This window comes from Malaclemys terrapin, chromosome 8 (assembly GCF_027887155.1).
Source record: "Malaclemys terrapin pileata isolate rMalTer1 chromosome 8, rMalTer1.hap1, whole genome shotgun sequence".
NCBI lineage: Eukaryota > Metazoa > Chordata > Testudines > Emydidae > Malaclemys > Malaclemys terrapin.
Genome location: NC_071512.1, coordinates 32211082 through 32236676, shown reverse-complemented (window position 1 = coordinate 32236676; position 25595 = coordinate 32211082). Strand labels below are relative to the sequence as shown.

General features: G+C 44.2%; 1 protein-coding gene across 1 annotated transcript in view; it reads right to left on the bottom strand.

Moving 5' to 3' along the window:
- Nucleotides 1–25595, bottom strand: part of GABRP (gamma-aminobutyric acid type A receptor subunit pi) — a 40047-nt gene that overhangs the window by 1563 nt on the left and 12889 nt on the right. Inside the window, exons 3-9 of the mRNA XM_054037847.1 lie at nt 18582–18694; nt 14424–14491; nt 11306–11523; nt 10387–10469; nt 6695–6832; nt 2217–2369; nt 592–785 (exon numbers count right to left, since the gene is read on the bottom strand). Of these exons, the coding sequence (XP_053893822.1) occupies nt 592–785; nt 2217–2369; nt 6695–6832; nt 10387–10469; nt 11306–11523; nt 14424–14491; nt 18582–18694 (967 nt within the window). The remainder of the gene's footprint in view (nt 1–591; nt 786–2216; nt 2370–6694; nt 6833–10386; nt 10470–11305; nt 11524–14423; nt 14492–18581; nt 18695–25595) is intronic.

Sequence of the window (25595 nt, the reverse complement as noted above, 5' to 3'; positions counted from 1 at the left end):
CAATAAGTGCCATCTTATGGATCACAACAGCATTTCCTGAAGAATGGAGGTATTCCTTTGAGGTCTCTATTCCAAGCACTGAACCAGCCCAATCCTCGTAACTTATAAAATCAGCTGGGTGCACAGCATAAGGCTGCATGTCAATAGGAAAGAAAAGCCCCTGCAGGCTTCATGTTGCAACATGCAGTTCTCCCCATGGTCAGGGTGGTCTTCCCCACTGCTGTAATGCTTTGGCTTGGCACAGTTACTCACCACATTTTGCCAGCAAGAAAGGTTCTTCCGGCTATTAACATTCATCTAGACAATGAGTGAACACAGTCAGATCTGTTAGGATTCTGGAGCTAGCAGCACTCAAGTGATGCCAAACACTAGCATCATGGCTATGGGCCAGTGTTGCGTGAGACTGTGGGAGTTGTATATACCATTGCTTAATGGGTACAGGAACAAGAGAGAGACACTCATGTACCTCTTATTCATCCCCCAACAGGAAGACTATTTCTCTAGTTCACTCTTCATTGGATATGCCATTAACAAGGACCAACTACGTCTGACTCAATATCACCTTGCTCATTAAGGCACCTCCGTATGTACCTTTTGAGGCTCTTTAGCTGCATGTTTTTGTGATGAGCTGTAGTGAGCAATTGCATATTCCAGCAGGGCACCAAAAATGAAACTGAAGCAGATGCCAAGATAAACGTCAATGGCCTTTATGAAGCAGTTGGTTTTAGATAGTGAGGTCCGGGAGCCAATCATCAGAGTGGTCATCGACAGCACAGTTGTTACTCCTGTAAGGCAAAGAAGGACATATTTTCAGGTCAAATGGGGAAGCATTTCACCCGCACTTCAGGAAACAAAAAGCCTGGTTCTCTTACCCATTGGATAGTCCTTTACACCAAGGCCTAGTGGGTATAACACTAACAAATCCAAATCCTCCATTGACTTACAATGGTAAGCACTCCATACCACTTTGTACAGATGGAGGAAGCAGAGAATTCAGCTTCTCCACCCAGGGAATCCAGTGGGAAGAGAAGTTCCTGCCCCATGGATACTGAAGTGCATCAGTGTAAAAGGCCAGCCCCTCTGTGCTGCTCTTCTTCCTGCCCCTAGGCTGTTTTCTTACCCTCAGCTAATGCAAAAAGTCCCTCTCTGGGGGGAGGTGCAGAACCTAAGTGATGTCACTGCCCGCAATATTAACCCAGATGGAGATACCCTGGCAGATGGAGGGGAGCCTGAAATGGACAGCAGGCGCGCCTCAGGTCCTGGATCGCATTGGAGCCCTGGCCATGAAGGGCTCTGGTGGGGACAGTGTTGCAACTAGAATGTACTCCTTCACCCTCCATGCTCCTAATCTGGCTCTTCTTCACATGCCAAAGATGAAGTGCAACCAGGCCTTTTGTATTTGTCATTCTCCATTTCCATGCTCATCTGAGAAAAGCTGGCATTTGACTGTACTGCACACTGCACTCTGCCCACTCATTTGCACATGCCTCAAGTACCTTTCCCCTGGCAGCAGCTCACTGTGGCAATGTGGGACTCACCCCTGCAGCGCCTCCGGCTGGTCATCTCTGGGAATTAGCTCATCCAGCCTCTGGAGCACCTTCTGCAGGCTGGTGTCCACTGCTGCTTGGCCCCCGTGTCCCTCCCGGACCCAGTAACCCATCATCTGGGGTGCTGCCCCTTGGCAGTAACCTCTTTCTCTCAGGGTCTCCCCTCCCCAGAAAACCCCCACCCACTATCCCCACCTCACCTCAGTATAAGGCTACCGCCAGTCATCATCTAGCCCCCCTGCCCTGGGGCAGACTGCAGTGTCAGCCTACTCATCACCAGCAAGGTTGGGTTTGGACCTGCTGCCTTTGCCTACCCCTGGGCTGTCCTCTGCAACCCCCAGTATCCATTGGCCTTATGCTAGGCCGCAGCCTGGGGCTTTCCAGGCTGGAGCTCCCCAGCTCCTCTGCCTTTCCCCAGCCCTGCTCCCCTCACGTACTCTGCTCAGGTCCCTGCAGCCAGGTCCCTCCCTCTCAGAAGCTAGAGGGAGTCTGCTGAGCTCCTGGCTCCCAGCCTCTTATATAGGGCCAGCTGAGGCCTGACTGGGGCGTGGCCCAGCTGCGGGTGCTTCCCCAATCAGCCTCGTAGCTGCCTTCTCCTGCAATAGCCCTCTCCCAGGGCTGTTTTAAACCCTTCAGTGCAGGAGTGGGTGACCATCCCGCTACACTCACCAATGCAGGTTCTTGCAGGAACCGAATCCAGGGTGATCCAAAAAGAAACCCAGGACAAGACAACGAGCAGCGTGGAAGGAACATAGGTCTCCAAAATGAAGTACAGGATATTTCTTCGCAGCTCAAAGTGCAGTATCAGTCTCGGGTAGTTGCCTGTTAGGCAAAGCAAGGACACATGCCACAAAAGCAAGGTTTCCAGAGAGAGTTTGATTAGGATTCAAGCATATCATAGGCCAGCTCCTCCGCTGATGTGAACCAGCATAGCTCCATTGAAGTCATTGGAGTGACATCAAGTTACATCAGTAGAGAGACTGACCCATCTTGTCTTTTTATTCATTTCATATTTCCTAAACAAACCAATGTACAATGTAAGTTAATTAACAATGTATGGTAAGCAAGAGATATTTAAAACAAATAGGCAGCTCACTAAGGACTCCCCATCTTATTATTTACAGGCAATATTCCACACTATTACCCTAACAAAGCCTGGAAACAGGTTGATGACTTCATTTCATCTCTAATAGGCAGCACAGAGTATTTTTCCCAAGGAAGCATTTTAAAAGGACTTTGTCAGGTTAAAATTCTGATCCAGTACCTGCTGAAGTAAATGGGAGTCTTTCCATTGAACCCAGTGGGCTATGGATCAGGCCCAGAAATAGCACCCCACTCTGTTAACATTACAGAAATTTTAAAATCTAATTTATTTATTGCTATTCATGCTGCTTAGTGACTGCTTGCATCTCTCTCCACTTAGGCAAGGAAATCAGCCTAACCCACTTCACTTCAGCCTCAAGTCAATTTCACCATCAGTCTGTCATGAAGCTAGCACAGGGCTGTAGTGTTTGAGTTGCAAACGCTGTGTGGTGATGGTTATTTGGTGCTTTAGAACCTTTTCCATCGGCATGGAAAAAACACAATGGAAGGAAACATTTCTATTAACCTTGTGCTTTGTAAAAGCTTCTCTCTCACACAATCTGTATTTCAGGCCAAATCTGACTAGACAATGTCTCCAAGAGTCAACATAAGCTTTGCTTTAGTCCCGTCTATAGGCCAGCTCCTCAGCCAGTGTAAATTGATATAGCAACATGGACTTCAAAGAAGTGATACTGATTTACATCAGCTGAGGATCTGTCCCATAATGTCTTTAAGTCCGGCTAACCTGTTACAATGCTTCCTACATCAATGTGCTTCTCTTAAGTTTTCTACAGCAATCAGCAAGGGTGGTAGCTGGTTGGCCTCGTAGCTTAATAATAGCCCATTGAAACGTGATCTCAGGTTTCTGCTTTGTAGGCTAGTAGGAAGTGGAAATATCACCACAGAATTGAAGTTCTCAACCCTGGAAGGCCAACGGGAAAGAGGGAATGCTTTGTGCCATTACAATTGGATGCAACATTGTGTTCTCACTTCAGCTCTCTGCTTTGTACCATAGAACTGCTGTAGCATGTCTGTAATGATTTGGTTAAATACAATATATGATATAACCATTAATGGTTTCTGTGTGCTGTATAGAGTCCCAGACAGGACGTGATCTCTAGTAAACAAGGGATTCCAAAACTGGAACGAAGTTGTGTGGAAACTCATCTGTTTGCCTGTAGCTGTTTTCTTAAATAAACACCTCTTGTCAGGGCAGTCCTTAGGATTTATGGGACCCTCTGCATTATTATTATTAAATTGGTGCCCCTATGCCCGATGGCAGCCCGGGCTCACAGCCTGGGGGGGGGAGGGACGAGGCAGCAAAGGATACCGAGCCACCCGGCGCACCTCACGGTGGCGGAGAGTCACAGTTCCCTGCAGAGAGCCCTGTACCCTCTTCCTCATGCAGAATGCACTGCGCTGGCGCATTCGACTCTCTGAATATGGCCTCTGCCTAAGGACACTGCACCACACGCTGGGAGTGCAGGAGCCGACCCACTCTTACCTGTTGTCATGGGCAGTGGGTGAAGCTGCCGCTTGAGGAGGCTAGCTCCCCAGCCCACCTCTTCTGCCTGTGGTCCCACCCATACTCCACTCCTGCTCTGTCCCAGGCCCCACCCGACTCTACCCAGACCCCGCCCTCTTCCCACTGTCTCCCTCCTTTCTTCCTTCCCCGCTCACCCCCTTCCGGCCAAATCCCTGAAGCAAATGCCATTGGAAAAAAACACTTGTCTGCAATTTCTTTCTAAAGAAAATGAAGCATGTTTTCCACTGCATGCCAGATGGTGAAGACTGGACATGCAGAAGATACCTAATTAAAAGCACTAAACTTGGGAATAAAAAATGTCAGTCACAGGTTTTTTGATATACCCTGAAGTTTGTCAGAGATTTATTTGTAAAAACTTTGTAGTAAGGGCAAGTCAGCTGTCTTGCTGAATACAACATTAAATATTATGGAAAACATGATGCAGCTCTTCTGTTTTACATTTTCTTAATCAGTATTTCTAAGATGATTTTATATTTTAAATGTACTCTTAAGCCTTCATAAAGTAATCATTCCAGATCACTACATATTTAACTCACTGAAACAAAGACATTCTTTTAAATTAATCAGTCACAGAGGTTTAGTGTGTTCATAACAATGTTCATTGCTTTCAGAAAAAGAGAACATTAATTTACTTTGTGTGATGTCCATAACAATAGACATGTTAATGAAATTTCACCAACTTTAAAAAATGTTTCCAAAGATTTTAGGCATAACAAAGGATTTTATATCTTACTAAGGTACTGATTTTGCTGGAGGTTTCTCTTAAAACTAGTTCATCAAATAGTCAGAAGTAAAGAAAAGGAAACTCATTTGTTCAGCTATCTGGAAGGAAGGGGTTCTCTTGTCCCATTAAGGGCTCTCTTCAACAGGGGGGTGAAGGGAGAAAGGGATGGACAGGAAGACTTTGGAAGCAAGTTTTTTGTACTATAGTAATTAAAATGTGCATTTTAGATAAGGGTGGTCTTTTGAAGGATTTATTTAAAAAACTATATGTCTGAAGGTCCAAGCATATAAGGCAGGGATCGGCAACCTTTGGCACATGGCCCATCAGGGAAATCTGCTGGCAGGCCGGGCCAGTTTGTTTACCTGCAGCGTCCGCAGGTTCGGCCGATCGCAACTCCCACTGGCTGCGGTTCGCTGTTCCAGGCCAATGGGGGCTGTGGAAAGCGGCACGGGCCGAGGGATGTGCTGGCCGCCACTTCCCGCAGCCCCCATTAGCTTGGAATGGCGAACCGTGGCCAGTGGGAGCTGTGATTGGCTGAACCTGCGGATGCTGCAGGTAAACAAACCGGCCCGGCCCGCCAGCGGATTTCCCTGACGGGCTGTGTGACAAAGGTTGCGGATCCCTATTTTAAAGCTAAAGATACTCAGATTGTGCATCTAAAAATCTTTGCAAGGATGTTTTAGAGATGTGATTTTATAATCTTCAGCAACACACTAATGAAATATTTTTAAAGCAAATTTTAAACTAAGGTCCTGAAGACTAACATGTTCTGAGTAAATATTATAGTAATGCACAACTTTTTTTGTCAGTAAATTCAGAAACTGACAGTATATACTTGGGGAGTGACAAATGCCTGTTAAATGGCTCTTTAACAGTTTGTGCTAATAGATCTGGCAGGCTGGAACGCTTTTTCACATTTAAGTTACTAGACCCCCTCCAGAGGAAGACTCACTAGGCTGCAGCAGGCAACTGTGGTGGGAGCCTGCAGGAAGGGTCAGAACAGGGATAGGAAGGGATAGGAAGAGGTGGAAGGGTGGACACTAAGACCCAGGGGTGCCCTAAATTTTCTGGTGCCCTACGCAGCCGAGTATGCTGCCTATGCTTAAGGACAGCCCATATCTTGACAAAGCCAGGATGTCCTGGATGTTTAAAACCTTTGATCCTTCGCTGATAGGCCCCCACCCCGGGTCCTGGTTCATTTTGAAAATCTGGTCACCCTGAGAAAGATTGCTTCGCTCCTCATATTATCTCTGACACTAGGGAAGGAAGTTTAAACCAGCTGGTAATGAGAAATACATTCCCATTACATCAAGACAGAAGTGACCTTTGGAAACAAATATTCAACAAGTTAGTTTTGATTCCAGTTACTTTAAGTGTTTCCTGGAATGCTTAATGCAATATTTATAGTTTGTAGATGCAGAAAGCACAATCTAGGTTTTTCTGATGTAATAAAAATGTCAAGTGGATTTCAGGCACGTGTGAAATCCATATTTTCCATGACTTGAATAGGAATAATGATACTTACCTCCCTTTGTAAAGTACCTTGAAATCTATGATTGAAAAATGTAATACAAGAGCTAGGTATTATTATTATTAACACCTAAGGAACATATCACCTATTCCTATAGGAGCAATTTTACTGCCTTATTTCCAGTGGGACTAGGAACTGCTAATGATCTCACTACTCATGTCCTCTTGGTTTGAAAGACATCACTGCATAGAATGGAAAGAGAAAAATTATACATGCTTGCGAGATACACATGCTCTTCCACCACTCCCACCTCCCTGCTTTACCTGTTTCCTGCTGGGATCTCGTGACCAGAGTGTAATAACGTTCCACAGTGTACTGAGAGAGACGCAGTTTTTCCAGGCCATGAACTGAATCGTTTCCCCTAAACCAAGTGAACACTATGTCGTTTCCATCATATCCCCCTACAGACAACATAAAGAACCACATTACTGTAATGAACCAACTAGTCCATGCATGGCATACTGCCCTCTACTGGATAGAATCAGAAATACTCAGCTATGGAGCCACAAGCAACGAGATTACTAGGTGGCTACAGGTTTTGTTTTATAGGTATAATTACTTTACAATGTTGGTGAAAGTGGTTGTTCTTATATTAGCCATATTTTTATTCTGATGGATCAAATTGAAATTGAAATTAGGCTGTATGGGCTTTATTCTTCAGTGCCTGGTGCAGTCAGTTACCTCTGCTCATGTGGGTGTAAGTCTCTGCCAGTGTTGTAAATGAGTGGCGAATTCTGATCTGGTAGTGTTTTGCACCCACATTGCCCAGCGGCAAATAACAACATGCAAGGCAGTGGAGAGTCAGCTCCTATTTCATATAATTTGCTTACAGCATTTTATTTTATTTTTTAAATATTCTAACATTTTTTTAAAGGTGGAAATCCCATTCAGCTCTAATTTGATTGCAAATGGTGATCCTTGTCAATAACAATCCCCGTGCATAATTACATCAGTCATATGGGTTTATGAAAGAAGTACAAGCCTCATCCCCAACCCTTCGCCCTGTTCTAGAATCAAGTCTGTAAACTGTTATAAATTCTCATGACTGGAAGCAGAAGAGTCAGAAATCTTATCAGTGTGTGTGGCTTTCTTAACCAAATGGCCCACCCATTTATGCACACTTCAAAGATGCTTTGGACAAGCATCTAAACATCTGGGAGCTTATCAGCCCTGAACTGGACTATTCAAATATTGTGACGCTCATTTATCAGGGCCGCCACTGATTTTGAAATAGAACTCCCCACTGAAAACAACGGGCCCAGACCGGAGCTTCAGCTGTGTAAGTCAACATACTTCCACTGGCTTCTGCAAAGCTACCCCAGACTACACCAGCTGAGGATCTGGCTCTGGAAGTTTAAGTGACAGCATAACATGACCGCAAATTAAAGTGAGTGATCTTTTTGATAACCCGACGTTCCTACTCACTCACCGAATAGCCATCCAGCTCAAAAAAGTCATATTAATTTAGTGAATAAGCCCATTAATCTTATTAGTTTGATTCTTTTAATTAAATGTCTGTCTGAAAAATGACTAGTGACACTGGTAGGCCAATAGTCACCAATTCACACCTTGGAGGAAAACTACCACGCTTCCTACAGTATTGTTTATCTAATTGTGTTTTCTATTAGACACAAATTACTGGAGCATGCCTCTGACCTACTCATAAATTCAATGCACAGGTTCTGAATCCCTGCATCCAAACCCTAATCATGTGACTTTTCAAAGTTTCTGGACAGTTTTGTAATAATAGCAATTGCGGTTACTTATAATAAGTAACTTTATAATAAATGACAGGTTGTTAATTCATCTAGCATATATTTAAATAGCATTAATTCTAGGCATTTATCCTAATGAAATCTCCAGCTGGCAATATGCATGTAATTTCACTGGAATTAGACAGCAACTGAGCATGACGTAAGACCCAATTACTTAAAAAAAAAAGTCTGAAGCCAGCTACACTTTAAAAGAAGAGGCCAATCATTATTATTTCAGGTGCTATTCTTTGTAATAAAGTTAATCATGGTGAACTAATAGAATTTTAATGTGAAAATAATATGCGCTTCCATAGGAGCTCCATTCTAGAAGCTGGCAAGTCAAACCTGGTTTTTAAATAATGAGATTTCAGGCATTTATTTTTTGTGGCTTGAAACGGGAGATTGGCTGCTGCTTTACTCTGGGGATTCTCAAGGATGGAACTAAGAAAAGCTCCATCTTTACTGATGAACTGTGTGACTGGGAGAGTGTCTCGCTTCACCTGGAGCACCGGGAAGCGACCTTCCTGCACAGCTGAATTTAAGAAACAGACAGGGAGGAAGGAGGAGATGAGTTCTCTGGGTGCTCAGTTTGAGGCAGGGAATTGGGAGCCCTGTGTGGGTGCCCCAGCTTAAGAACGCCTGAAAACAGAGCTTCCATTAGAGGCTAGGTGGGAGCTCCCTTCCCTTTTGTCCCAGCAGGAGGTGAAGAATTTCTTTCTTTTCATTGAGATTTTGAGTGCGCTGCATCTGAGCAGACTCTTTCCCCAGGGAGCAGCAGTGTCTGGACATGCCGACTGCTGAGAAGGAAGCCTGCCTACAGACCGGTGTAATGGTGGGGGAGTCAGCTGACCTCTGCTCAGCATCCGGAGAAGAGATCTCCTCTCCTGAAAGACACGGTGTATTGGTGCAAGTCCCATGGTTCTCTCTCTCTGGCGACTACTATTGGGTTATCTATGCAGTCTGTTGTCAATAAATAGCCAGCATTGCAATATCCAGGCCTTCGAGTTTAAGTAACCAAGAGCATTTTGCTTACTGACTATCACTGCTCCTGCAAGTGCCCTGCAGCCAGGAGTCCCAGAGAGGACCACTGTGGGGTTCTGTGCACAGAGGGCTTGCAGGAGCGGGTTCCCATGATCGCCAACATTTATGTTACTGTAACAAAGGGCACAGATGGGAAAGCTTTCATTGTGCCTTCCTGTGCTAGGACCGGCTCTAGCTTCAGCTCACCAATTTCACAGGCAATACACATTTCCTGAGTTCAGATCTTCCCCCTGGTAAAAAACTCCCTCTGCTTTGAAAATAACTTATGGTAAGTGATTTAGCACAGGTGAAAGATGCTGGACTGAGGACCCTAGAAACTAACATGCACTGTTTATTCCTAGGGAATCAGTGAAAGCAACAGTTCAAACCATACCATCAAAGGCGCTGGTTAATTGCAGATTTGGTACTTTTTTTTTGTATAATGTGGACATGTGTCCATTAGCACCCAGAGTGAGATTATTACCAGCTCATTGCACTTGCTTGTTTTATCAATAACTGACAGACCTATTCAGAGGGGAAGCCACCCGCCCAGCAATGAAATTGCTGTAGAGCCAAATTCTGTCTTAGCCACAATCCAGGGAATTCCACTTAGTCTCTAATTTTCACGAGTGGGCATGTCTGACTTATGCAAGTTTACAGTCCAATGCATGTGTTCAAGACAGAGATTTCTGCATACACAAACATGAACTGCATGTGTGAATGGGGTGCAATATGGATAATAACTGAGGGCACTCTTTTGAAAATTTGGGTCCTATTATCCACCTATTGGACCAAAGGCTAGCCCTAATGAAAGAGTGCGCTCAAAAGGAGGTGATTTTAGAGAAAGACAGTATCATTTATGTCTATGTGAAAGACTGAAATACCTGCCGACTGTTTGGGGGAAGGTAGTGTTTATTACCATTGTGACTTCTATAAAGTGTGCATGGGGACCATGAGGACAGGAACCTTATAAACCCTGGAATAACAATAATTTATATTTGAAGAATTAAGTTGAACTGTTTTCTTCTTGAAAAGTTTCTGTATTTGCAGAAATAAAAGGCACATTTTCAGAGGCTGTTCTGGCTGAAACCAAATATTTGAATGGACACCTACAAACGAATAAACAGATTCAAAATAGGCCAGGCAAATATTCTCAGGCATCTGTAAAATGCAATACTTACAGCTTTCCAGCTGCAGTTTACACATCTGTGTGTCCATGGGATATTTTGACAGGTCCATGTTACATGCAACAGTAGTAGTGATTCTACATGGGGAGAAAGAGTTCAGAAGCTGTGCAATAAAAACATATCGCAGGATGTCTTTATTTTTCATAGCAAACTACAGACCCCAAAGATTCTGATCAGGCTTTTGGATAGTTCTGACTTTTGAAATCAATGCACTAATAACACCAGAGAAGTTGCAGCCTAACGTATAAATTCTGAGCTTAGTTATACCAGTGTAGTCTAAGTCAGCGGAGATAGAATGACTCAGGATTAACATTGGAGTAAGAGAGAGCACAGTTTGGCCCTATGAGCATGGGAAATTAATGGGGAAATGACACAAGTGGCTTTAACTGAATATTCATGTGATACCTACAGATCACCACTGGCTGGTATTGGTTAAGCAAGCAGCAAGTCAAGACTTCCAGTTTTCTGCTAAAGTTTGTTCATTTTGTTTCCTCCGCCCCTCACATTCTTCTAGCCCATTCTGTTTTATCCATCTGCCATCTTTTGTCTGTCACTGAAATTGTAAGGTCCCTGGTCAGGGACTGTCTTCCGTGTTACTGCTCTGTACAGCACCTACCACAAGGAGGATATGGGGGGGGGGGGGGGGAGAGGAAGGGGATGATGATCCTTGACTGGAGTTCCTAGGGACTAATGCAATAGAAATAATACAAGATAACTACTGCACTGACTGGGAGGAATGTGCAACTGCAGTGAAGGAGCAATTAAATTACGCTGAGATCCAGAAAATAATGTCAAAACCAGGGGCCTGTTGACTCCAAAGCTCTTGTTAACCATGATGGCCACACCAGCCTACGTACATTCTGATCCGGTGTGGTTTTAATAATTTGCTCTTCACCACCAGTACGTGACTTACCTTAATGCATACAAGACAGTGCCATTGGAGAATAATCTTATAAGACGATTCCCCACGGTAACGTCATGCAGGAAAGACCGTTTAGACTCCACAATATATGTGTCTGGCACCCATAGCAATTCCACTAGACGAGCATCCAAAGTGAAGCTCTTGTTGCCATGAAAAACCAGGCGGGGGTCCGTCCAGCGCTGCCGCAGATATATTGTAGCAGTGTAGTCCTGAAGGAGAAAGGCAGGTGTGAGAAGACACGCAGCAAGAATGTTTATGAGGCATTGGTGTCCACCTCCTACGTCCAAAACGTATTAAGGAGGCTTAGGCATAGTCTTCACAAACTCTGTGTGTGTGTTTGTTTCACCCTCCTTTGCTACAATATCCAGACCTCTGGCTGTCTTTCCTAAAGGATACAGCCATAGCATTAAATGTAGGGCATGTAACACACCAAAACTCAGCTTAAAACACACAGGACAAAGCTGGTAGACTTGAATTCTGAACTTAGTTCCTCTGTTTGCTTGAGGTTTTTCATGTATTCATACCCAATAAACAATCATAATCATAATACTTAGTCTTATACTGTGCTTTTCACTCCTAAACCTTAAAGCCCTTTACATAAGTAAGTATTAAGGTGGGTAAGGATCATAATCTCCATCTGAGAAAACAGAGAAGCAGAGAGGTTGACTGGCTTACTCAAGCCCCTACATCAATTACATATGAAATAGCTTCCAGTATGGGAAAAATATATAAGTAACCTACACACGAATGCAGTGTATTATATATATATATATATATACTATAAGCCTTCCATGGCTTAAGCAAACGAACTTTCAATAGGGTGAATAGGTGAAATGCAGGTGAGTGTTTGCTCTTGGACTTTTAGCTCTGGTGAAAGGCCAATGCAGCTGTATTTGAATACCTGCTCTCCCTCTATGTGGCTATATATATATATATATACTGCATTCGTGTGTAGGTTACTTATATATTTTTCCCATACTGGAAGCTATTTCATATGTAATTGATGTATATATATATATATATAGCCACATAGAGGGAGAGCAGGTATTCAAATACAGCTGCATTGGCCTTTCACCAGAGCTAAAAGTCCAAGAGCAAACACTCACCTGCATTTCACCTATTCACCCTATTGAAAGTTCGTTTGCTTAAGCCATGGAAGGCAATTGTGTAAGGGAAGGAAAGATTATGCATAGTAGATGATGAGAAGAATAACACAGTTTGGAGTAATGGAGATAAGCAGGACCACGAATGAGTCATGCCACTGGTCCTGTACAATATTTGTTCCCTTCATTCACTATTGGGAGCTATATTTAGATCACTCAAATGGGGCGGGTGGGTTGTGCTTAGAGGAGAGGTATTTTGGGGGTGATATGCTGAAGAAATGTAAGAAAATAACATGCTATTTAAGCCAAATAAAGTAGGAAGTGCAGTCAAAGCTTGTAGTGTTACTCTTCTGTCAGGTCGGTACTAAACTGAGCCCAAGCCAGGGACTAGGGATGCTATGGGACTGAAGTTTTAGGTAGGAGAGTCAAAAAACAAGATCTTGACCAACTGTTGTCCTTGAAGATCTCACAGAACGTTTTGCAAGAGTAGGAGTGTTAATTCTAGTGTCCTGGTCAAATTTCAACTTGGTTGCAATATCCAGCCTGCCTAAAAATCTCCCCAGCAGTTACAAGTGGATGAAGTATTTTTATAGTGCCCCCATGATAAAGGGAAAAACAGGGCTCAGTTGTAATGGATACAAAGACAGTTCTTTACTGAGCCTCCTGGATACATAACCAGACCTTGTGGCAATCCTTGGCTCTCTAGTTTGCAGATGAACTAAATGCAGCTTTCATGACTGTGTAGTGTTGTTCTGCATCGTTATACAGCTACCATGTTCCTGCCCAGACATGGCTGCATTTCAGTGGCAGATGAATCAATTCCCTTATGTTCAATAGATGGTTTGTAAAATCCTTCGGTATGAAAGGTGCTAAATAAATTATGTTATCCTCGCTCTTCAGATTTGATTCTCAGACTGTTGTGTGTGTGTGTGGGAAGTGAGGGAGTAAGTTCTACTCTACGACTTAAGTGATTGAAATGATGAACTGTTAAGAGTTTCAGTATAGTGAATTATTAATACTGGTGATGAAGGGGAAAACCTCTGGGTCATTTCAATTATTTATCTAGCCATAGAGTATGTCTCTATAATGTTCTCCTTGACACAAGGGGAATTTAGGTGGGATGTGGAGGAAATATATGCTGTAGAAAGGGATAGTTTTACAAGGGGTGGGAAACTAGACTCATGAAAATACCCTGTTTTGGTGAAGGTTTCCCTTTATATTTCCCCTTGGGGTGATGGCCCTTCTAGCCTAATGTTCAGAGGGCTTTCTCCTCAGCTTTAATCTGCTTTACTCCTCCACAATTTGAAGGCTAAAGAGGAGGACTGGAGGTGGCTTCTGGAGCAACGCTCAGTGTCATGCCTAAGCCTGCAAGAGGAGACTCTGCAGGAAAACAGAAGGGGGGATGAAATGCTATAACAGCAGCAGCCCATGGCTAAGATCTTCCATTGTGAATAATAACTTTGTGTGCCACCATTTTTGGTGCCCAGCTTCAGACCCCTCAAAAGGGACCGGCATTCAGGACATGCTGAGCTCCTGCCTTTTGACAGTCAGCCCCCTGTCTCTGTCTCTAACTCAGTCCTTATATCCCCTCGGTTGTAGCACCTGAGTGCTTGTGAATGGGGAATTCTGAATGGATTTGATCCTCACAGCAGCCCTGTGAGTGAGGAAAGTGCTATTATCCCCATTTTGCAGAAGAGCAGCTGAGCACAGGGAGACCACGGCCAAGATTGTCAAAGGTTTTTAGGCACCCAATTCCCATTGAAAGGGAGTTAGATGCCTAAATACCTTTGAGGACTTGGTCCCAAATGACTATCTGGTCCCAAGGTCATAGGATGTCTGTGGCTTAGTTGGGAATTGCCACACTGGGCTCCTAAGAACAGAGGCACCCAAATCATCAGTCACTCTTGGTCTCCAACTCTGGTGTCTCGAACTTGGATCCCCTCTAGAGCAGCAGAGCCAAACTGGCCCCTTTCTCCTCAGTATGTAATCGAGACTGAGTCACTTACCATGTCACTCTCAGATATACTTGAAATACTTGCAACGTCCAGGCTCAATGCTATTTGAACAGGTTTCCCTGGGAGGGATAGAGAGGCTTAGATTAGAGTGAAGAAAGGGTGAAGGTAACACTATGTTGTTGTGTACTAAACAAAAGAAATGGACACTTAGCATTCAGTATGGAATTCAGTTCACTGCACTCAATCAAGCAGCACACATAGGTAGTCTTGCAAGAATTAGATTTTTTTTTATAATTTTGATGCATAATATCAATGTTTATTTTAAAGCTTTTTAAAGATTTGTATCTAGCTATTTACATTTTCACAGTTGTGGGAAACTACAGGGAGGTCAGACAATTATTTAATGACAGTAGACAGATTAAAAAAGTTAAAGCTTTGTAACCATTAAACCAAACTGTCAACATCAAATATCAAAATATACAAAATACATAGCCTTAAAATCAAATTCTAATAAGTTCTCAAGCAGCATTGGTCTTACTTTGCCTAACTGTCTATTTTGATTATTACTGATGGAAATACGTGTGCAAACCGATGAAAAAGTATGATGCAATCAACATTTACCTATAAAAGTCTAATCCTTCCAAGCCTACATATAGGGGTGTCCCTATTGCTGCCAGCGACCAAAGAACTAGACTAAATTTCAGAGAGTTAAACATGAGCAGACTGTTTGGGTTGTGAAATCTCATGCTCAAAAACTTTTGACTTGTGCTGCCAATTTCTTTGGTGGCATCAGCGGACAGAAATGATCACGTGCAGCACTAGTGGCCATACACCCAGGCAATCCTGGTAGGCAATATTTCCATTGCAATCAGCCACAGAAATCAAGGGCTACACACGGCTCAGCATATGTAATGATAACAATCTTGAGTTGTTATATAACACTTTCCATGGCGCAATCTCAGAATGCTCTAGAGGTGGGTAAGAATTATTATCCTCATTTCTCAGATGAGAAAACTGAGTCCTGGAGCAATTAAGCGACTTGCCCAGTGAGTCAGAACCAAAAGCAGGAATAGGACTGAGCCCCACCCCGATCCCTAGTTATGTCCTGTCCACTGAACCACACAGCTTTTTCCTGATGCAAAGCACGGCAGAGTCCCCAGCCTCACTCTCCCTCTACAGTCCTGCAGCCTGTCCCTGAGTTTGGGAGGGTGAGATTTTGTTCCCTACAATCCTGGTTATTCAGGGATTTATAAGTGATTCAGGTGTCAACCTTTGTGAGTCTAATCAACTGACATGGCCTTTCATGTGAGCAGCACCACTCACTGAAAGTGATCACTGGGCTCAAATCAAAGCTATCTCAGGTACATCTCCATGTGCTGCGATTACACCTCCCAGCTGCAGTGTACACACAAGCTCATAGTGGAAACCTGATCTAGGGACCCTCCCAACTATCTGTACACAGAGTCTGACCTCCCCCGTCCCAGAGTGCTGAGCCCGGCACCCCGAGAACCTGCCAAACGGGATCTAAGGAAATCTTTTACAGTGAGTGACCATTGTGCCCCAGTGAACCATTGTTTGGCAGCAGACAGCGTATTAGGTTTGTTTTAATGTGGCCACCTCAGTCCTGCCTTGTAACTGGAGTTGAACAGAGGACAGAGTGCTGTAAGGTGCACTGGAAGTATATGGGAAGAGAGATTTGCTTTATGGAGAAAAGATACATGTTCTCCTTTGCACACCCAGCTTTGGAAATCTGCTCTGTCTCCTGGGATACGGCCCATTTGACCCTGTTGCTTCACTGAGCACAGAGAACCCAGCTGGCCGGAGCCTATATGGAGAGGATGGAAGAGGAATTGCCAGCTCTCTGCCATTGTTCCTTATTTGCCTGATCTCATAAAAGCCTCTCAGTAGATGTACTTTAGGAGGGTATGGACCAGGTGCAGAGCCAGATGGAGACTGGTGCTGTCTGTGCCACTGTTCCCCACCTGCCCTCCCTGCCCCCCAGCTTCCTTACCCACAGGAAATCACTGTAAACAACGTTATCTTCACATGTTGTCCTTCAGAGGTAGTGCACAGTGAATACCCTGTCTCCCCCCCACAACGGGTGGCTTGGGTGGGACAGCAGCCAGTGGGCATCACTGCTCTATGGGGAGCATGAATTGTGGGGCATTGGGGTCAGGAAGATTTGTGGGCTTAGGAGGCCAAACCCCTGCCATTTCTGTAGAGGTGGAAGAAAACTCAGTCCACTTAGTAGAACAACGAAGTCAGAACTTGTGGGGTTTCCTGTCCCCTGGGCAGGTGTTTCCCAAGTCAGGAAATGGGCCCTACTAGAAATTTAGTTAGCAGATTTCAGTACATATGGGGTGAAATTCTCCTCAGCACACAGGACCCACACCAGGTGACAAAGCAGACCTCATTGGTGCTTATGGGCCTGGGTGAGCCCTTTGTGGAGTTCACTTCAGCTCCCGTAAAGCGAAACCTTTGAAGAACAGCCGTTAGCTAGAAAGGAGGTAGCTTGTCAGTGAGTAAAACACATGACAAAATGGAGGCAAAGTATCCCCTTTCATTGTGTCTATACACACTAAATTTTACATTGACAGAACCACATAGCTTGGTAGTGTGGCTGCCTCTTTTTGAGCACTGAAGCTAGGATTCACCACAAGAGGGCAGCTCCATCCTAGGAAATGTCAGAAGACATTAGTGTAAGTCAGTTTATATTTTGCCTCTTTTTATTGTAATAAGGGTGAACATGAGGAAGATCAAATCCCGTCAGCACAGTAGCAAATATATGGCACAGTAACATATTAGAACATTTCCTTCATAACCCACAGATCAGAAACAGTCATATGCACTGGGCCCAATACTTCATTCCCATTGGTTTCAGGGGGAGATTTGGGTGCATAAGGACGGCAGAATCAAGCCCTAAGGCCACAGGGACCTGAACTTGATTGGTGCTGAGCACCCCAAATTGCGCTGAAGTCAACAGGATTTGCAGGTGGTCACCACATTTCAGGAACAGGCCATATATATCTATGTAGTCAACACGTGTACTTTTTTCACCTATATGACTTGCTCAATCCTATATAGCTTGCCAGTTAGAATTGAAGCCACCCACTTTCTAAAAGTCAGTTAGGTTTAACAAGATTTTTTAAATGTATCTAGAATTTGCCTACTAAGATTTCAAGTTGCAAAAAAGACAATTTTCAAAAGTGCCAAAGTGATTTAGGAGCTAGATCCCATTTTCAAAAGTGATAGTTATTTAGGAGCCAGAGTCCTGACAATTTTTACCCAATATGTTATGAACATATTAAACTTGTGCTGATATTGACTTGCATGCATTTAAACTTCTCTCTTCTATTTTTTAACCATCTGTTGTCCTATGGGACAAATTTCAATGAAGAGCTGGTATTATTCCACAATACCAGACTTAGTGGTCATTACTCTATGTAACTCCACTATTGTAGAGATTTATCACCACAGGAGGAAGATAAAGAGAGAGAAGTGAAAAAGGTGTAAGACAAAGCCAAGGTACACCAGCTACATTACATGGCATAGGGGTCGTAATCAGACTGCCTGAGGCTTGGTCATCTGCACTTCACAGAACGTCCAGACATGCTCTGTGCACTGAGAAGGTTGTCCCTTCACAACATTTAAGGCAAAGCCCTGGCATAGGCTGTTTAGAATTTAGTGTATATAGTTCCACAGTGGAAACAAATCCCCAGAGACTGGGACTAAACAGGAAGGGAGTTATAAGTGAGCAATGCTGCAGTTCAAGGAGCCAGGCTTCATTCATTTGCAGCCACAATGACCCTTATAAAATGGATGTCCATTAACGAATACACAGCCACACCAAGGGGACAAACTGACACAAAGGGGCTGCGTGGTTATAACAGGGCAGAATTTAGGCCAATGTAGCTAATTTGACAGGTATCACAACTCACTAAGCTTCCTGTTCTTTATTCCACAGACAAATATGTCCGAAGGGAATAAATTCTGCCTTCAGTCATACACATACAGTCCCACTGAGCAAACAGAATTGGATGGAGTAGGTGAGGATGGACTTTGGGCACATAGTCCCAGCCCCAGCTAATTTAACAGGGACAGATAAACTAGTGCTTGTTAGAGAAAACCCACAAAACATTATTCTCTCCATGCAAATACTACTGATTATATAATCGTTTTATCAGACACTGAAATGTTCTGTTGACGTACCACCAAAGTATGGCCTGAGATATTTGTTGTAGCCCTCCGTGAGGTTCTCAAATCCAGGGAGCGATACCGCATCACTGCTGTGTGTGCCCGATTTATGGCCCAGCGTGCACTTTCTAAAATATACAAATACATATTGTTAGGCATGGCAGGGCATGCTGGGAGCATCTGCTGTGCAGCTGCAGCTGCGTTCCCTGCATGGAGTGTTTCCCAAACTTGGGACGCCGCTTGTTTAGGAAAAGCCCCTGGCGGGCCAGGCCTGTTTGTTTATCTGCTGTGTCTGCAGGTCCGGCCGATCACGGCTCCTAATGGCCGCGGTTCGCCACTCCAGGCCAACGGGGGCTGTGGGAAGCGACACGGGACGAGGGATGTGCTGGCCGCCGCTTCCAGCAGCTCCCATTGGCCTGGAGCAGTGAACCGCGGCCAGTGGGAGCCGTGATCAGCCGGACCTGTGGACGCAGCAGGTAAACAAACTGTCCCAGCCCACCAGGGGCTTTTCCTAAACAAGTGGCGTCCCAAGTTTGGGAAACACTGCCTGCATGTATACAGCAGTCCAACAGAAACTGCATAAAACACTTCATCAAAGCCAGCAGCACTTGATTCTGCTGTTTAATTTGTGTGCGGGACAGGGACTGTGGGCAATCAGCGTGTGACTTCATTAAACAGACAATCCAAAGTTTGGGGTGTTTTACAGCGGTATAGGAGGGATATGGTTGGCTAGGGAAGATGCTTATGTGAAGAAACAGTTGGAATGGTGACAGTTGGAATTTGCTTATGACTTCCTTAATGTTTACTTATGTGGGTTCTTGTATTAGTGCCTATCACCATAGTAGCTGATTGCTTCCCACAATTATTATTTGTATTGTGTGAACAGTAATCTGGATTTAGACAAGGGAGATCATGCACAGATGCTATTTTCACCCTGAGACGGATTATTGAGAACACAATTGAATTCCAAGGCAGTCTTGTCATCAGTTTTGTGGACAAAAGGCATTCGATAGTGTAAATAGAGAAACAATGTGGAAAATTGTGGAACAATATGGAATTCCAACAAAATTAATTAACATTATGAAGACATTCTACGCCAACTCAAAGTGCTGCATTAAAATGGAAAATGGATTGAGTAAGCCATTCAGCATCAAGACAGGGGTAAGGCAAGGGTGCATCCTGTCTCCTTTTTTGTTTATGCTTATGCTAGTCATCGACTATGGATTAAAACAATGTGACAGTGATACATATGGCCTAAAATGGAACAATTCAAGGCTATTTGATCTAGACTTTGCTGATGACATCGCTCTTATCAGTGAAGATGCCAATGAACTACAAAAATGCACAAACCAAGTGAAAGAAGTAATGGAGAAGATAGGTTTGAGATACAATGCAAAGAAATGTAAAGTCATGTTAATGCGGACTATACGGACAGAAATCAAAACTGAAGAAGAGAAACTGGAGAAGGTGGACAATTTTACGTATCTTGGAAGTACCATCAAGATGGTACTAGTTCCGAGGAAATAATAATAAGAATTGGGAAGGCAAACGCTGCATTTGGAAGACTCAAAAACTTCTGGCAACTCAAAAACATCTCCCTCAAGACAAAACTGAATGTGTACAAAGCAATTGTTATCGCTATCACAATATATAGCAGTGAGATATGGCAACTTACCAAGATAGATATGCAAAAGCTGCATGCATGTCATCACAACTGTTTGAGAAGAATATTGGGAATAACATATAGAGATAGGAAGACGAATGAAGAAGTCAGAAAAATTACCGGACAAGGTACCCTCTCACAAATAATCTACAAAAGAAGACATCAGTGGCTGGGACGTGCTGAGAATGGAAAAAGAATGCTTACCAAATACTGCCCTTGAATGGAAGCCAGAAAACACAAGAAGAAAGAGAAAGACCGTGAATAACATGGAAATGAACAGTTCTGAATGACATCAAGCACCTCAACATGAAATGGAAGATTTGGAGAGATGGGCAGTTGACAGGCAAGGATAGCAAATGTGGGTAGCCCAATATGCAGCAAAGCATGGGATGGACTAACTAAGGTAAGAGCTAGAAGCTCCAACCATGCCCCGGGATCCCATTGTGCTGTACACAGAACACAGCAATGGCCACTGCCCCAAAGAGTTTACAATCCAAACAACAAAAATAAGGGTAACGAGCCCCTTTCAGCAACAGACAGGCTTCTGTCTCCTCCTTTCTTACTCTGAATATGAAAATGCCCCTGTCAGCATGAGCAGAGTACTGTCAGTGATAGTTGCACTTAACTCTGAATGCAGCGAGGTTAGTGGCTGTTCTCTCATCTGAGAGGGAGATCCAGTGTCTTGGTCTTGGGAAGCGTCTTCCAGTCCCAGTTGTCAGCCTCACCGTGTTGGCTGATAGTTTCCTCATTCAAGTGCAATATGGCCTTCAAAGTAGGCCATGGCTGGATGGAGAGAGACAATCTCTCCAGTAGCCAGGACTAATCCAATGCAAGACTTTGAAAACCAGGTCAGAGACCCTGAACTGAACTGGCCCCTTTAGGAGGCAGTGGGGTCCAGTGCTCCTGGACTGATGACCTGCTGCCCAAGTGGACTTAAGGGAAGGCACCTGAGCCTTATAAAGGGGGAAAGAGTTGCAGGTGGTTGGGAGATGCTGTCAGAGAGTGATAAGGTTCCAGGAGGGCCCTGAATGAGCCAGGGTTGGGAAGGCCAGTGGAGAAGGCCAAGCCGCAGACAAAAGGTGGTGGGAAAGCAGCAAGACAGATGCCCAGGGCAGAGGGGATGTGCCCAGCTTGGCAGTAGGGTGAAAGAAGTAAACTTTAGAGAGAGGACAGATCTTCAGGGAGGATGGCTTGAGCCCAGCTGAAACTGGGGTGAAAGTTATAGGTTTTGAGGTCTATTAAAAAGACGGAGTGATGGCGAATGTTTTAAGTATCTGAACTGTGTGGACTTTTAAGGGGCCCCAAACATAAAAGGAAACTGAGGCAGAGTGCTGCAGAGCTACTCTTGGCCAGTAGGGGATGCTATAGGACTCAGTGCGATACCAGTGCAGAGTATGCAGTATTGAAGTAATATTTTCCCAGTGACTTGTGCTGCTAAGCATGGGCCTGTCAGCTGCAGAGAAGAGTGGAGGATCTCAGTGAAATTCTGTAGCTGAATTCATGAGCCTTGCCATTTAAAGCCATGGTCTCTGGCTACATGTGTCTGCACCATGGTAATGATGCTGAGGCACCATTGCTTCTTAAACAGAAGAGGAGAAGTGGCTAGACTAGGCGTCTGAGGTTTTTGGTTCATTTTTAATGCCTCTGGCCATCTTCGGCAGTAGGTAAAGACATGTCAGAACCAACATCACAGGTCTGGTCTCTGGCTCTGGATCCAAACTTGGCTTGGAACTCTGGATTACAGCCTTCCTAGTGTTCAGGGTATTTGGATTTAGATTCTCCTACCAAGTGGATTGGTTGGAAGCTACAGACCCCTGTCCAAACCCAGATCTTGATCCAGGGATTTAGTTGAAGGAAGAAGAGCCAGTCTCTCATTTCTGTGATAAACTGCTGGGAAAAGCCTTTCCATCGTACAATGAGATTCATAGCAGTGACACCCCTTCTACACCTCAATCCTTACCCAACTCCTGGCCTGTGAAGGGACTCAGTCCCTCTAGCCTGTCTGCAGCTTCGTCAGATATATGCTGGCCCCAAGGCTGGCTTTACCATGAGGCGAACTGAGGCAGCCCCTCAGGTGCCAGACTGGGGGAAGGAGAGGGGGTGCCACTAGGACCCAGAGTGTAGAAAATTGTGTCTGTTGCTGGTGCATATGTATTCTCTCTGCTCTAGATGCACAGCGATGGTGGAGTGCTGTGCTGGCATGCCATGAGAAGGCAGCAAATCACCAGAGAGCATTCCATAAGAGGAAAGAGCTTGAGATGAGACCATAGATGATCAGCATCAAGAGAAGATTGCATCAGCGTCTCTTTACTACTTTGCTACTCAAAACCTAGCACTGCGTGGCACTTCAGATCAGCTGTCTGTGCCAAACAATGGAAACTTCCTTAAAATTGTGGAGCTGATGGCTGAGCTTGATGCTGTACTCCAGGAGCATCTAAGAAGAGTCACCACCCAAGAAATGTACACACACCATTACCTTGGAAAAACAATTCAAAATGAGATCATATAGTTACTGGCAACAAAAGTCAAACAGAAGATTGTGGCAGATCTGAAGTCAGCAAGATATTACTCTGTTATTCTGGACTGCACACCTGACATCAGCCATATGGAACAAATGATTTTAATGGTGCATTTTGTAACAACAACAGAACCTAGTGAAAATGTCCCTGCAATGGTGACTGTAAAAGAGCATTTTCTAGAATTTATTGACATTGATGATACTACAGGAGCTGGTATGACAAATGTGCTTCTTAAAAGCTGGAAGATACGGGAATTGCGATAGCTGACCTGAGAGGTCAGGGCTACAATAATGGTGCCAACATGAGAGGAAAGAACAGAGGAGTGCAGACACGGATCTGAGAGTTAAACCCTCGAGCTTTTTTTGTCCCATGCAGTTCTCATTCATTGAACTTGGTGGTCAGTGATGCAGCATCAGCTTCTAGTGAGGCTGCTGAATTTTTTAATGTAATTCAAAGCATCTATGTATTTTTCTCTGCATCAACTCATCAGTGGCAAATTTTGAAGCAACGTCTGGGAACATCCTCTCTAACACTGAAAACACTGAGTGCCACACAATGGGAAAGTCAAGCGGAGGCAGTAAAGCATATCACACACCAAATTGGGAAGATAGATGATGCCATAATTACCATTATGGAGGATAATGCTATGACAGGAACTGTTCGTGGGAGAAGAGTGGCAGAGGAAAATGGAATCACCAGAAACATACATAAACTTCAAATTTCTGTGTGGCTTAGTGTTGTGGCATGACATATGGTTTGAAATAAATGTACTAAGCAAGAGACTCCAAGGTGTTGACCTTGATATATCTGGAGCAATGGAACAACAAAGCAACAAAGCAAAGTCATACCTACAGTCTTACCAGTCAGATGAGGGATTTCAAAACATTCTGAAGAGTGCACGGAAGTTGGCAGAGGAACTTCACACTGAAGCTATTTTCACACCCATTCAAGAATACAAGAGTCACCGAAGAAGAAGGCATTTTGATTACAAGGCACAGTATAAGAGACCCCAAACAACAATTCAAAGTTGAATGCTTTAACCAGGTGCTAGATTGTTCAATATAGTCAGTTGAAGAACGTTTCATGCAGCTCAAGGAACACAGCAGTATATTTGGGATGTTGTATGATATTCCAAAACTTCTCACTATACCTGAAGAAGACCTACACCAGCAATGCAGGGCACTAGAGACAGTGTTGACACATGATGACATGCCGCGATATTGATGCGTGTGATTTAGGGGGCGAACTGAAAGCCCTTTCAAGATACATTTCAGCAGGATCAACTCCAAAGGCTGTTCTGGAATATATGTGCACATATAAGATGACCACCCTCTTTCCAAATGCTTTTGTTGCTCTGAGCATACTTCTAACACTTCCTGTAACAGTTGCCAGTGGAGATCGCAGCTTCTCCAAGCTGAAGTTAATAAAAACACATCTACACTCCACAATGACATCCTGGTCTCCCTTGCAGCCATCTCAATAGAGCATGAGCTGGCCCAGCCTGTGGACCTTCAGCAGGAAGCAGTTCAAATCTTTGCAAGCAAGAAGGCTCGGAAAGCACCATTTTGATTATTCAAACAGATAAAAATGCCAGTTTTTACTATGCAGACAAGAAAAGTTACATTTGCTGTTCAGGTGTTTGAAAGTTAAGTGTTACTTAAAATTTCTGAACAAGGCATTTTAAGTTGTTAGTTCTTCTTTATTGGGGTAGGTAGTAGAGTAGTATCATGAGAAGAATAGAACAGGAAGAAGCCAGAATTGAGAACTTTCAAAGCTTTGGCCCAAACGAGGGGCATGGGGGCGTCATTTGTGCTCCCTGCCTCAGGTGCCAAAATGTTGTGGGCCAGCCCTGGCTGGCCCTTTCAGACCTTGCTCTCCTAGTCTTTCAGTTCAGTTCCCACAATTCTCAAATCCTTATGTTGTCTTTCTTCTGGGCCTAGAAGCAACACCCCAGTCCAGTCTTCTTCTAGTTCATGGAGTGCAGGAGAAGGAATACCCACATAGGCTGGTGGGTTTCACCCCAGTCCTTGGGTGTTTCTCGTCCTGGTCCTGCTCCTTTGGTGGCTTCTTCCCAGTTTCCTGATGATAGCTCCCAACCTTGCTGCAGCCTCTTATTCCAAGTGTTGCTGATCTGCCAATCAGCTGCAGCTGGAGAGGTAGCTACTCTGTCTCTTAACCTCTTAGTGGGTGTGACAGAATGGGGTTTAGACACCCAATTACCCCTCCCCCCTTAAAAATATAGCACATGACCCAGCTATAAGCAGTGTGTTGCCCCCAGGAAGAGAAAAGTGCCAGAGACTCATTCCATGAAGTCATTAGGGATTAACTGTTGCTATTGATTTTACATAGAAGATGCTCAGATACCACCCTGGTGGGTGGGAGTATAAAGCCCTTATATAGGTAGAAGACAATATTGAAGAAGAGTCAAGCAATCTATCTGTGTCATCTACAGGTCTGTTCATCACAGGATAGGGCCCTCCGCAGCTATCTTAGCAGCCCAATGAGGACTGGGTTAATTAGGTGCCTGAGATTTTGTCAGCAGCCCTACTGCCCCGGCACATCTGCCCCCACTACCCCCATCTCATGCATAAGTATGGGGTGTAAACGATGTCCTTTGTGATCATTTGGAACATGCGGTTTGACAGCCTAGAAACGGAGGAGATTTAGAAGTCTCTAAAACTGTCCAGTACGGAACACATGAAATGGCATCCCTCATTACAAAGCTGATTGGTTACAAGATCTAAAACTGCACCCCCTCGGTATAAAATCCATATGTGAATACATCCATTCCTCCTCCCTCCCTAGTCATCACCTTTTGATAGCTAAAAGCTGTACCTCAGGCCATCA